A 13444-nucleotide genomic window follows, 5' to 3' on the forward strand; every position below is an offset into this window, starting at 1 on the left:
CAAGCGCGCAGTTTTTCCACGTGTGCTCAGGCGGTCAGCCCGGCCCAGCTGAGGAGAGACGCCAAGTAGCGTCGGAGGCTAGGAGTCACCACGGTCCCGGCGGCCCCCATCGCCTGCTTCTGTCTTCCTCTCCCGGTCTCACACCACAGCCTCCGTCGCCATGGGTAAGAGTCGGACGAAGCGCTTCAAACGACCTCAGTTCTCCCCTACCGGTAGCTGTCAGGCCGCGGTGGCGGCCGCGGCGAACGGGACTGAAGACGATGAGGACGACGGGCCGGCGGCGGAGCTTCTAGAAAAGGTGGGACGAGGGCTTGGTTGGACTTGGGCGGCTTGCGGCAGGGCGTCGGCGGGTGCGGTGCTGCTCGCCGCCCAACTCTGACTCTGACGTCTTGGTTCCCGCAGCTCCAGCACCCGAGCGCCGAGGTCCGCGAGTGCGCCTGCGCGGGGCTGGCCCGGCTTGTGCAGCAGCGGCCGGCCCTGCCAGACTTGGCGCGCCGCGATGCTGTACGCCGGCTCGGCCCGCTGCTGCTGGACTCCAGTCTGGCGGTCAGGGAGACGGCGGCCGGAGCTCTGAGGTGAGTCGGAGAGAGCCCGAGGCGGTGTCCCTACGAGCAAACCCAGCACAGCCTTTCCCAGTTTGTTCTCTACTTCTGGAAGGAAAAAAAGTTGTCCGTAAGCTCAGGTTTGCAGAGAATAGAGAGTCCAGGTCCCGAAGGGTCCCTGGATCCACAGACCACACATATTGTTTGTATCCATCCACCTGGCTGCTTCACCTGTCCTCAAACCTGATGCCATAGGGTCTCTGATTGGATGAAGTCTTCCAGTCTGTGCTCCAAGTACTCCGATATTTCAGCATGCTGAATGTTAAGCCGGACAGCCAAGGTCCTTGTCTTTGCAGGAGCTCCATTGAGAGAGAGGGTGTCTGGAAACTATATGGCTAAGTTAAAACAGTGTTAATGAGAAATGCTGTGTAAACGGATGGGAGTTGAACTGAGGTCCTCTAAGATGGCATTTATAAATGGAGACCAAAAGAGCAGAGAACCAGGCATGGGAAAATCGGGTGAGAGCATTCGTTATGGGAGAAACAGCTATGCCAGTGAAGTGAGGCAGAAGGAAGGTTGACCCTGTACAGAACTTAATGTTGCTGAGAGGAGGTGGGGATTATAGATGCTGAGGCTGCTGAGTTGAAGGATTTATTCTAAGTCAGAGTGATGAAGTCTACCATTTGAAAAGCCACTATTTTATCTCAGAAACCTTAACTGTGGTTAAACATACAATGCATTTGGGAGCCTATTTTGTGATGTGTGACTTGAAAATAAAACATGTTTAAATTTCTCATGTAGAAATCTCAGTGCTTGTGGAGGTTTTGAAGTTTGTGATGACATGGTGGCTAAGGACATTATGACACCCCTGGTGGCACTACTGAGAGAGGTATGTGGTATTTAACATAGCCTGAATGATGACTTCTGACTGGAGCTTGTAGAAGACAAGATTAGGTGGATTTTTTTCCCCTAATACTTGGGTATAATCAGTTCTGTGTTCCCTTTAACCATCCTGCAATTTCATTTATTTTCCTGGAAACTGACAGGGCATCACTAATACCAATCTCTATTATTGTGTCCCTGCCACCTTTATGATGATTAGAAGAGCCATTTCTAAAACTGTGCAGACTCATACAAGCTTCATATTTCTTTATCGATCACTCATGTATACATTTAATTCAATCTTCACAGCAGTCCTATGAGACAAGTCTTTTTATTAATTTATTTTTTACATTCCAATCCCAGATCCCCCTCCCTCTTCTTCTGCCTCCCCCCCACTCCCATCTGCTTCTCAGTCAGTCCCATAATCTTGTTGAGGCAGGACCAAGGCACCTCTCCATCTGCACACCCCTGTGTCTAGGCTGAGCAAGGTATCTCTCCATATAGAATGGGCTCCATTAAGTCAGTTTGTGCATTAGCGTTAGATCTTGGACCCACTGCCAGTGGCCTCATATATTGTCCCAGTCACACCATTGTGACCTATATTAAGGAGTCTAGTTCAGTCTTACGAAGGTTCCCCTTTTGTCAGACCTGAGTCAGTGATCTCTCACTACCTCGGGTCAGCTGAATCTGTGGGTTTCCCCATCGTGGTCTTGGCTCCTAAGTTCATATTATCACTCCTCCCTCATTTCATTTGTATGTACTCCAAGAGCTTGGCCTAATGGTTAGCTGTGGATTTCTGCATCTGTTTTCATCTATTTCTGGAAGAGGGCTCTAGGTTCTCTGAGGTTGTCAACTGTAGACTGGGTATCTTTTGCTTTATGTCTGGTATCCACTTATGAGTGAGTGCATACTATATTTGTCTTTCTGGTTTTGGGTTACCTCACTCAGGATGGTTTTTTCTAGTTCTGTCCATTTGCCTGTGAATTTTACGATGTCAGAGACAGGTCTTTTTACCCTTTCTTTTTTGTGGTGCTAGAGATGGAACTCAGATCTTTGTGCCACCTAAAGTCAGGTGCTTTACCATTCAACTATATCCCAGGTCCAAGGTGGATATTATTTATACCTGTTAAATGACAATAGGCCCAAGGCACAGACATTATGATTTTATAAAGATTATGTTGCACCCTTATGTTTAATATCTCATTGTTCATATTATACGGTGTAGCTCATTGGTTAAGGACAGTGGGCTCTTGTAGTTCCTCTTAGCCAGTCATGCCTTTCTTGCACTTTTCTGCATATAGCCGATTTTCATTTGATGCTGCATAAAAGATCCAGTTTTGATGCGAGGCCTTTTGCCTTTAGAGTAGTGATTCTGTACTGGAGGTGACTTTGTCCCATGGGGACATTTGACACTGCTGCTGGCACCCAGTGGGTAGAGGTCAGGGATGTATGGAACCTCCTTCCATGTAGAGTATAGCCTCCTGATAAGAAGTCCAAGACCTATTTCAGAAAGTGCTGTGGATTGTACTTTGGGGCAGTGCCTGCAACTGAAGGGCCAGCTTCACCATATACCCAGCTGTATCATCATCAACTTCTTTTTGTCTAATTTTCCTACTTATTTATATTGAGAGATGAAGGTTCATAGTTGTGAGGATTAATTACTTAATATATGTAAAATGTTCAGAATAGTATTTAGGGAGTTGCTGTACAAATATTACCTCTTGTATTTCATTGTCATCTGTCTTTTATCATATTAAGTAAAAAATTTGTATTGATTTTGTACTTTCATGTAAAGTGTTGGATTCTATGTATACCATGCCTTAAGGACCTTTCTTGTTTGAGTTTCTTCTTCTTTTTTTTTTTCCCCAAGACAGGGTTTCTCTGTGTAGCTTTTGGAGCCTATCCTGGCACTCGCTCTGGAGACCAGGCTGGCCTCAAACTCACAGAGATCCACCTGCCTCTGCCTCCCGTGTGCTGGGATTAAAGGCATGCACCACCAACGCCCGGCCTTGTTTGGGTTTCTTGCCAAAGGGATTTTTTTAAAGTTTTTATTTTATTTTGTTTATTTGTGTGTACATGTCTGTGTCTGAGTAAGTGAATGTCTTACATGTACAGGTGCCTTCAGAGGCCAGAAGAGGGTGTTCAGATTCCTTGGAGCTAGAGGTACAAGTAGTTGTGTGTTAAGTGATGTGGAAAATGAGTCCACGTCTCCTGCAAGGGCAGTGCACACCCTTCTCTGGACAAACAGAATACTCTTTTTGTCCGTTTGTTTTGTTTCAGCCTGGGTTTCTCTGTGTAGCCCTGGCTGTCCTGTAATTCACTGTGTAGACCAGGTTGGCCTTGAACACAGAGATCTACCTGTCCCTGCCTCCAGAGTGTACACTACCACCACCAGCTCAGAGTGCTTTTAACCTAGCTATCCCAAGGGATATATCATTTTGAGAAATGTATTCATGATCATTTGATATGTTTGTTAACCACTATAATTTCTGGTGTTTTTGCTTTTGTAATTCTTTACTATTATTAGCTTTTTTTCTTGAATAATCTTTTGAACCAGGTGCTAATGATGACATTTGGTTGCAGTGTAGCACTGGACTGGATTCAAATGAGATGTCTCCACAGGAGAAAGCCGATAAGAACAGAAATTCTATTGAGAGCATAGCCAATGAGGCTGTGAATGTGCTGTGGAATGTCTGGTAAGATGCCTTCCAAGAGCAGCCTCCTATTGCATCACTGCTCAGCCTGCTGTTCTTTCTTTTATGCTGTGATACTGATACTTAGTAGGTGGTAATAGCTGGTGACTTGAGATTCATCCTCCTAGTCAACCCAGTGTACACTTGATTTGGCTAATGCTTTTGTCCACTGCACTTTTTAGTGACTGAACAGGAAGTAGATTCCCAAGAACAACTCTGGGATTAAGTAGGAATAAGGCCACTGTTTTCCATGTTGATGGCACTAGTTCGAATAGAGTAGACCTTGTCTGGGAATGACAGTAGCTAGAAAGAAAGCCTGGAAGCAGTTTTTTTTTATTTTATGACCATAATTATAGCAGGATTATAATTCCTTATTTTCAATTGGGAGTGATTAAAACTACTGATCTAAAAGCAGCAGTGTGCTTTAGAATATAAGATTGAGTTAGACCTTAAATAGCTACCTATGTACCAGTCTGTGTCTACCTGTAATAGTGGATACATTGCATCTCATCAGAAATATTGGCAAAAGATTTGAGAAAATGGCTTTTTCCTCCTTTTCTTTTTTTGTCCACCCCCAACACCCCATCCCCATTTCACTAATATTGAAATTACTCAATAGTAATGAGAAAAACAACAGTCTGCATGAGGAACTGAGGCCCTGAGCCAGTGCCTCCATAGTACCTAGGGTTTCAGATGGGTTTCCTCGTGTGTGGGTCTTGGGTCTTCTTAAATCTGTGAGGTGGGAAGTTGGATGAGATGATTTCTGAGGTTTCCTCCAGAGAGAGTTGCTGAAAGATACCACTATGATGGAAATGAGGCCCTGATAGATGGTTGTCATGTGCAATGAATAAGAATGTCCATTTTTTTCTTTATGAAAGTGGTGGGTGTTTGACTCCTGATCATTGATTTTATAAAGTGTAATTATGTTTTTCATAGACTTCTGTGGTTGATTTCTTAATGTTAAAATATGACAATTTTCCCCTTCAATTTAGTGAATGCAGTAGTAGAGCAGTGTCTATATTCAACAAAGAAGGGTGTTTGGAGATTGTATTAAAGTACTTACATACATTCCCCACCAGTATTGACCTGGCTGTTTCTGCAGGTAAGTGAAGAAAGTGCTTATTTGTTATTATGTGTTGCCTTGTAGCAGGTCTGGTATACAGCAGTGATTACTGTCTTACTGTTATTATACATAAGTGTATAGTGGAGTTCTGCTTGTATGGAATTTCTTTAAATCTGTGACTAATACTTAAAGTTAATAATTCTGCAGGTTTGGTTTGTTGTGGTGGTGGTGGGGTTTTTGTTTGTTTTGATTTTGAGACAGGGCCTCACTATGTAGCTCTGGTTAGTCTGGAACTTGCAGTATAAACCAGGCTAACCTCTAATGCTCAGAAACCTGACTCCTGGGTGCTGAGTTCAAAGGTGTGTACCCTGGTCAATTATGCATTGTTTTGTTATGAAAGGGAGGAAGGCAGTTATGTATGTGTAGTGTGTTACTTCTTAGAAACACACCTTTAATCCCAACATTCAGGAAGCATGGGGATCTCTGAGTTCAAGGCCAGCCTGGTCTACAGAGAGAGTTCCACCATAGCCAGGGCTTCACAGAGAAACCTTTTCAAAATACAAACAAAAATTCCTTTATTCTTGAAGTTTTCATCTGTATTTACTAAGAAAAAGAAACCTGTAATTCCCAGGCCTTTGTGCCAAAGTTAATTGGAATCTAGCTTTAACTTAAATGTTTATACACCACTTTCTCTGACTTATAAAGAAAATGGGGTTTTTGTTGTTGTTGTTTGCTTGTTTGTTTTTTTGTGGCAGGAAGAGAGCAGGGGAGTTTTAAAAGAAGTGATTGAACTTTCAGTTAGGCCAAAGTCCCTTTCATGGGAGCTGAGGACATGGAGTCCAGCACTTGCCTTTAGCTTCATACCTTCTCTGTGTTTTGGCTAAAGCGCCATTGAGAACCCTTAGCTCAGGAGCAGGAGGAAGCAGAAACCAGAGAGTAGGCAGCTGGACAGAATTCTGTGTGCAGGCAGAGAAACACTTGAAAGGGCTTCGTCTCAACCCAACCCCCCTTTATTAATTATGCATATTTCTAGACAGGGATGAAGTATATTTCTTTTAGCACTGATTCTCTTGGGTTTAGATACTTTTTTCTTTTTTTAAAAAAATTATTTATTTTATTTGCATTGGTATGAAGGTGTCAGATCCTCTAAACCCAGAATTACAGACAGCTATGAACTGCTGTGTGGGTGCTGGGAATTGAACCCAGGTCCTCTGGAAGGGCAGCCAGTGCTTGTAATCTCTGAGCCATCTCTCCAGCCTGATACTATTTTTTTCTTATTAAAGTTTTTATTTGTGTGTGTGTATGTGTAAACTGTGTGTCTTGGTGTACCTAAGAGGCCAGAACAGGGCCTCAGATTCTTAGGAGCTGGAGTTAACAGGCATCTGTGAGCTGTCACATGTGGGTGCTGGTGCTCTTGACAGCTCAGCTTTTATCTGTGCTTTTTTATCCCTGACTGTCCTGCAACTTACTCTCTATACCAAGCCAGCCTTAAAATTACCTGTCTCTAGTGCTGGGATTAGATGCTTATACTACTATGCCTAGCTCAAGTAATACTGGAAAGATTTAAAAGATGAGTTTGTCTAATGGAATCTATAGGGGTAGAGTTATATGTGGGGCTGCAGAGATGGCTCAGCAGAACACAGCTCTTCAGTTACAACAAAAATAATTTTTGGTGGGTGGGTTCAATTTCCCAGCACTCACATGGCAGCGCTTATCTGTCTGAAACTCCAGTTCCAGGGTATCTGATACCCTCACACCTATGCACATAAAATTAAATTGAACAAAGAAAATAGGAATCGGTTCTTTCCTTCGCTGTAGGCTCTAGAGATAGAATTCAGCTTATCAAACTTTTAAGGGAAGCACTCACTTTTTATTCTAATGTACTTTTTCACAGTGAATCATGTTATTTTGAAGTGTATAATAATGTTTTCCTGTATTTAGCTAGATTGGTGATTTTATAAATATTTTACAAGTAAAGTAACATATAATACAGTGAATTCATAGGTTTCTGTCCTGTTCAGAATAATTTTTTGAAGTTATGTTTATGATACAACATTCATTCATAGCTTATCTTTCGTTTTTGTTGTTGTTCAGATGTTGAGGTAGTTGTTTGCTGAACTGTACTAGGGATCCAATCCAGATCCTTGCTCATGCCAGGCAAGCCCTCTGTCATCCAGCTATCATTCCAACTCTTTATCTTGTCTTTTGCTAAAGTGACTAGCATTAGTCCCTTAGTAACACAATACATTTAGATGTGCTTGTATGATGTGTGAATATATATCTCTGGACATAGATGCATTTGGGATCTAAATTAAATACCAGCAGTATCCTGTGTGTTATTTTTTTGCTTTAGATTTATTTAGTTTGTGTGTATGAGTGTATGTGTACCATGTGCATTCCTGGTGCCCTTAGACATCAGAAGAGAGATTTGGATCCCCTGAAACTGGAGTTATGAATGGTTGTGAGTCTTCATATGGGTACAGAGAACCAAACCCAGGCCATTTGTAAGAGCAGTGAGTGCTTTTCACTTCTAAGCCATCTCTCCAGCCCTAGTACTATGTGTTTTGATTCATTTGGATAGATACAACCTAATTTGAAATTTCTAGATCTGTTTTTTTATGGAATAAATATCTCAAAGGAAACTTACTTGGATTTACTTTCCTTTTGTACTTAAAGGGTCTCTTCGGTCTCTTCTGTCAAAACCTTTCATGTAATCTCAGTTGTTTTTATGCTTTCAATTAATTTCTGGCATAAATATTGTAAACCCATTATGTTGTTTTTGTTTTTTATTGCTTTATTTTGTTTTTGTTTTCTTAAGACAGGGTCTATGTAGCCTTGGCTGTCCTGGCAGTATGTAGACCAGGCTGTCTTTGAACTCATGGGGTTAAAGAGTACTGGTACTAAAGTCATGCACTATCACACCCAGTTACTTGTTTTCTTAAGTAACCCTAATGTATGAGGCCATTGTGATCACAATGTCTGAGACCTCAGGTTTGTTTTTGACAACAAGAACATGCTGCTGTTAAGCATGTCGTATATTGACTAGATCTTGGTCATAAGCTTCATGCTTCTGGCCTATAAGTGTATAAGGTGATAAACTATAGATATTTGTGGTAATTGAACATTGCTACATTTAACAGCCTTTAAGTTGTAGTCTATGAGAGTATATCCTGTAAAGAATTAGAAATTTTTTTTAAACTATTTCTTTTTTCTTCTCTCTTTTTAAAGATTTATTTATTATGTATAGTGTTCTGTCTGCATGTGTCCCTGCAGGCCAGAAGAGGGCACCAGATCTCATTACGGATGGTTGTGAGGCATCATGTGGTTGCTGGGAATTAGGACTCTGGAAGAGTATTCAGTGCTTTTAACCTCTGAGCCATCTCTCCAGCCCCCAAGAATTAGAAATTTAAAGAAGACAAAATTGAGATCTCTAACCCTGATGGTTGCCAAGCCTTTTTTGTGTATACCATCCTTAGTGTAAAGCCTGTATATCTAAAGAAGCACATGTGTCTAGAAATTGTAAAAATGTACATTTCTGTATGAGTTATACTGGTGTGAATTATCCTAAAATTGATTTATCTTATAGCATATTGCCTTCAGACAGTAACTGAAGATAACCCAGAGCTCCTGAAGTATTTTGATGGCACAGCACTGCGTGTGCTGGAGTCTGCTTTGCTTTGTCCTGTCACCTCTATGGAATACATTCTGCTAAAGACACTGGTAGCAGGTACGGTTCATCCAAATGATATAGTAACTTGTAATGGATAGAAGTGGAGGACAAGATTCACCCTTCCTTCATTTTACAAAGCCAGCTCTGTGCTCTGTCTGGTCTGAAAAATTTAGTATCAGAGCCAGAGACATTTTTTAGGGCAGGGGTTTTCAAGGCAGGATTTCTCTGTGTAGCCCTGGCTGTCCTGTAAGGCTGGCTTCCAACTCACAGAGATCTGCCTAGCTCTGCCTCCTGAGTGCTGGGATTAAAGGTGGGCACCATTATGCCCAATGAGCAGAGACGTTTAACTGACATGGTTTCCCATAGATGTTTCCATTTTTAAAAAAATACCATTTCTTTTGGGGTTTTTTGTTTTGTTTTGTTTTGGTTTGGTTTTTCAAGACAGGATTTCTCTGTGGCCCTGGCTATTTTGAAATTTGATCTGTAGACCAAGCTGGCCTCAAACTTAGAGGTCTGTTTGCCTTCAGAGAGCTAGGATTAAAGGTGTGCACCACCATTGCCCTGCTTATCTTTTCTTTTTATGTGTATATGTGTGGGTGGTTGTGTGAACTTACCCCACATGGTATAATACAAAGCATGTTGTTGAACAGCTGAATTTCCAGATCTCTTCATCCTGCAAAATGAGTCTTTATCCACTAAATGAGAACCTTTCCTAACTCTGCTCCCCCTCCTCATCTGTGGTCACCACCATTCTTCTATTGTAAAAATTAACCTTACACAAGTAAAATCATTTGTATTTGTCCCTTTATGTGGTTGGGGGGCATAGCCTTAGGTCTCCAAGGTGTTCAACATGGTGAAATGTGTCAGTACTATTTTTAATTTGTGAGACAAAGTCTGATGTGGCCCAGGTTGGCCTCAAATTATATAGGCTGATGACCACAAACTTCCTATACCTTGAGTGCTAGGAATATGGGTGTGTACCACCACACCCAAATTATGCAGTGCTGGGGATCTAACCCAGGGCTGTGTGCATGCTAAGCAAGCACTCTACTGACTAAGCTATAGTCCCAGCTCATTTTCTTCTTTATCATGCTGAATAGTATTCCAGGTTTTGGGGTGTGTGTGTGGGTGTGTGTGTGTGTGTGTGTCTTGGGGTATTTTTTGTTTGGTTTTGTGTTTTTTGAGCCTCCACCTCTCAAATGCTAGGATTGCTGGTATACAGCACCAGCCCTGGGTTTTGCAGTCCTAGGGGTTGAACCTAGGGCTTTGTGCATGCTAGGCAAGCATTCTACCAACTAAATTACATCCTCATGTCCTGCATTTACTTTAAAAACTTACTCTGGCTTCTTCCTGGAAGCACTATTTTATTTTGATAGGAAAAAGCCAAGAACTTGTAGTCTGTCTTCTACATGAGATGTTAGAGGGTTAATAACATCCAGGTACACTTAGGATATAAGAAGCTGCAGAGAAGAGTGGCTTAGATGAAGATGGAGGAAAACGAGGTGCCTCCTGTCATTCTAAAAGAAACTTCATCAGTGTCTCTGGGTAGTCACTGTTCTATACCAGAGAAGGATGTTGTGTACCAAGGCAGGATGAACGAAGGCAATTGGGTTGGATGTTTTGAAATTACACTAGAACCTAAAGACTCAGCCCTGTAAAAACTCCTTTCCCCCTCACTACTATATAATATTATGTTGTTCCATTTAGTTATACTTTATTTTCCCTCACTACTAAAAAATATTATGTTCCATTTACTTATATTTTATTTCCATTATTTAGAATTTCCCTTTATTATACCAAAATCAGACTGTGTATTACTCTGTCAATATTAGAACCCATTTTTAATTAAGATTCCACAGGCAGTTCCTTTGTCTTCATTATTTGTCTTTATTAATTTTTCCCAGGCACAATATGGAACCTAAAGGATATTATTCCATCTAAGAGTCAGGCAGAAATCATAAATGCCATACTAAAGATCTTGTCTGAAGTTCTGGAGATGAATGCTGCTGACACAGTCATTCAGATGAAAGAGGCTGAAACCCAGAGGTTGAAAACAGCTTCAGAGACTGAGGACGTAATAGCAAATGCTAATGGTGATGATTTAGTTGAAGATGATGAAATGGAAGAAATTCCTCGTAAAAAAAAACTCAGAAGGAAAACATTTATTTCCGATCTACTTCCAGTAAGTGAGCATGGTGTTCAACATGAATACATCTATTTTGCCAGGTGTCCTTAGCATTATAGGAAAATACTACAGTCAATTTTTTAGTAAAAGTCATATTTTCCTGTTGATTCTCATTATAATATTAGAAATGTACCCCTGTAGAAGTAACAAACAAACAAAAATCTCTTGTCTAAAATGAAATCTTTTCTGTGTGGTAGCTTTCAGTTGGTGCAACCTAACCCAAATACCAGCCTGTCTTCCTGCTTCTGTCCATTTCAGTTACTCATTGCCTCCCAGGCTGTCTTCACACTGATCTTACTCCTCTCAGTTTATCACTTGAATTCTTATCTTTTACTTCAGTGTTTATCTTTAGCAGAGCAATAGGCCAAAGCATTTTCCCACTGCTATCAGGCTGAGCAGAGGCTGGGGAATGTATATTGTGCTTTATGTTAGTGTGATGTTGCAGTGAGGGTGCACAGTGCACAGTGATTTCAGCTGACAAAGTGGAGATGATCCATGCTTCTGGAGAATGTTTTCCTCCAGGAGGTGAGAATATAGGTGGGCAGGGAAGTCCCAATTGGTAAGGCACATACTTCCTATGCTGCTCTTCAGTTCATGTTTCCTGTACTTGGGGATTCCTCTTTTTTCACGAATACAGACATGTAAGCCTGTGGTTGTGAGCCCTATGCAAAGAACAGAATTGTGACCAAATTCCTGTCATTTCTTTAAATTGTTACATGTGATTAATCCCAGATGGGAGAGCAAAGGAGAAAGCTGTTAGAGATGACACAGGGCCAACTGAGCTGTGTGAAATAGTGAAGTAAGAGATAGAATTGTGAAGACATAGTAATATTTAGAGAGCTCACTCAGTTGGCAGGAAGAGCAAGAGGCTGCTAAAGAAAATTGGTAAGCAAGGAGAAAACAGTTTACATTCTCTCATGGGACAGTGCCAGGGGTGGCTTGTCTTGATTCATATGAAAGAAATTGAAATTAATTATCTTGAATCAACATCTTACAGTTCTGATTAGTTTATATTTACTTAGAATTCTTTAAATTGAATATAGCTCAAAGTATTTTCTTGTATATTATGTTTGCTTGCTTCTTTGTTTTTGTTATAGCTTCCCTGTTAGGTGGGATTACAAGTGTGCATCACCATGACCAACTCTTGTGTTCTTGAAGACTTATGAATCATAGTTTTATGGTTTTTTAAATTATTACATTTTATTGATAGAGAGGAGTCATGTGCATGTCATAAAACCTGTGGAGGTCAGAGGACAACTTACAGGATTCAGTTCTGTTTTTCTACCATGTGGGACCTGGGGATTGAACTCAGATCATCAGGCATGGCAGCAAGAGCCTGTAGCCACTGAGCCATCTCTCTCACCTGCATAATTTAATCTTAGTGCTTTAAAGAAATCAGGCTTTTAATATATAGAACAGTTACATATGATCAAAGCATTGTGTTAAGCGAGAAGACCATTGTATCCTCAAATTGCTTACAGACCAGAAAATGCATTAAAAATCATTGCAACTCCTCTTTGAACACAGCACATGTATTGTTTAAGGTCCTGGGTTTGTTACTGGCACAGTAAAAGAGAAATAAAAAATTTTAGTTCATAAAATACAGTATTTCCTCAAAGCAAAATTTGCATTTAAAGTCTTAACTTGTTACTTATCTATAGTTAACATGCAAGTCACTTAGCCAACCAGCATTTAGGTGCGAGTAGAGTGTTAGATATCACAGTCACACGTGCAAGGAGCACAAACTCACAGTAAGCTGAGGTCCTTCCCTCTGCCTTGTATGTTCTGCTGGAGTCCTGCCAATTTAAAACCTTCAATTGCAGCCTGGGGGTGGTGGCACAAGCCTTTAATCTCAGCACTCAGGAGGTAGAGGCAGGTGGATCTCTGTAAGTTTGAGGCCATTCTGGTCTACAGAGCAAGTTCCAGAACAGCCAGGGCTGTTACAGAGAAGCTCTGTCTCAAAAACCAAAAAATAAAATAAAACCTTCAGTTGTATCATTAAACTTGAGAAGGCATGACACAAATGTCTAAAGGAAAGAGCATTTTTAATACATGCAGGAAGAGTATCCCTCTTTAGCTCCCAGAACTATGATTTATCCAGTCTGGTGTTTTATTTCATCTGTACCTCTTCAGTTGCCTGCCCCTCTTGCTCCTGGTTACTTTGACACAAATCCCAGATGCCATAGCATCTCTGTACTGATTCTTTATGTCAGTTTGATAACAGTATGAAGTAAAGGGATGCTCTGAACAGCAGTTACATAAAGGGGAAGCTAATCTCAGAATTTCTTCTGACATGGATCTGTATACGATTTAAGTAGAGAGAATCCATAGCATATGTATTTCATGACAGTCTATTCTTAGCTTAACTGAACATCACACACAGAGACATGAATAGAAATGTCTTTTTTA

The 13444-nt window shown here is 41.0% G+C and overlaps 1 protein-coding gene across 1 annotated transcript in view; it reads left to right on the forward strand.

The window, feature by feature from the left end:
- The window catches only part of Heatr3 (HEAT repeat containing 3), a 34810-nt gene continuing 21366 nt past the window's right edge, over positions 1-13444 (forward strand). The window contains exons 1-7 of the mRNA XM_027405523.2: positions 1-298; positions 403-575; positions 1344-1431; positions 4008-4120; positions 5110-5219; positions 8767-8907; positions 10755-11032. Coding sequence (XP_027261324.1) covers positions 161-298; positions 403-575; positions 1344-1431; positions 4008-4120; positions 5110-5219; positions 8767-8907; positions 10755-11032 — 1041 coding nt within the window. The 5' untranslated portion in view covers positions 1-160. The remainder of the gene's footprint in view (positions 299-402; positions 576-1343; positions 1432-4007; positions 4121-5109; positions 5220-8766; positions 8908-10754; positions 11033-13444) is intronic.

Source organism: Cricetulus griseus, chromosome 3 (genome assembly GCF_003668045.3).
Source record: "Cricetulus griseus strain 17A/GY chromosome 3, alternate assembly CriGri-PICRH-1.0, whole genome shotgun sequence".
Taxonomy (NCBI): Eukaryota; Metazoa; Chordata; class Mammalia; order Rodentia; family Cricetidae; genus Cricetulus; species Cricetulus griseus.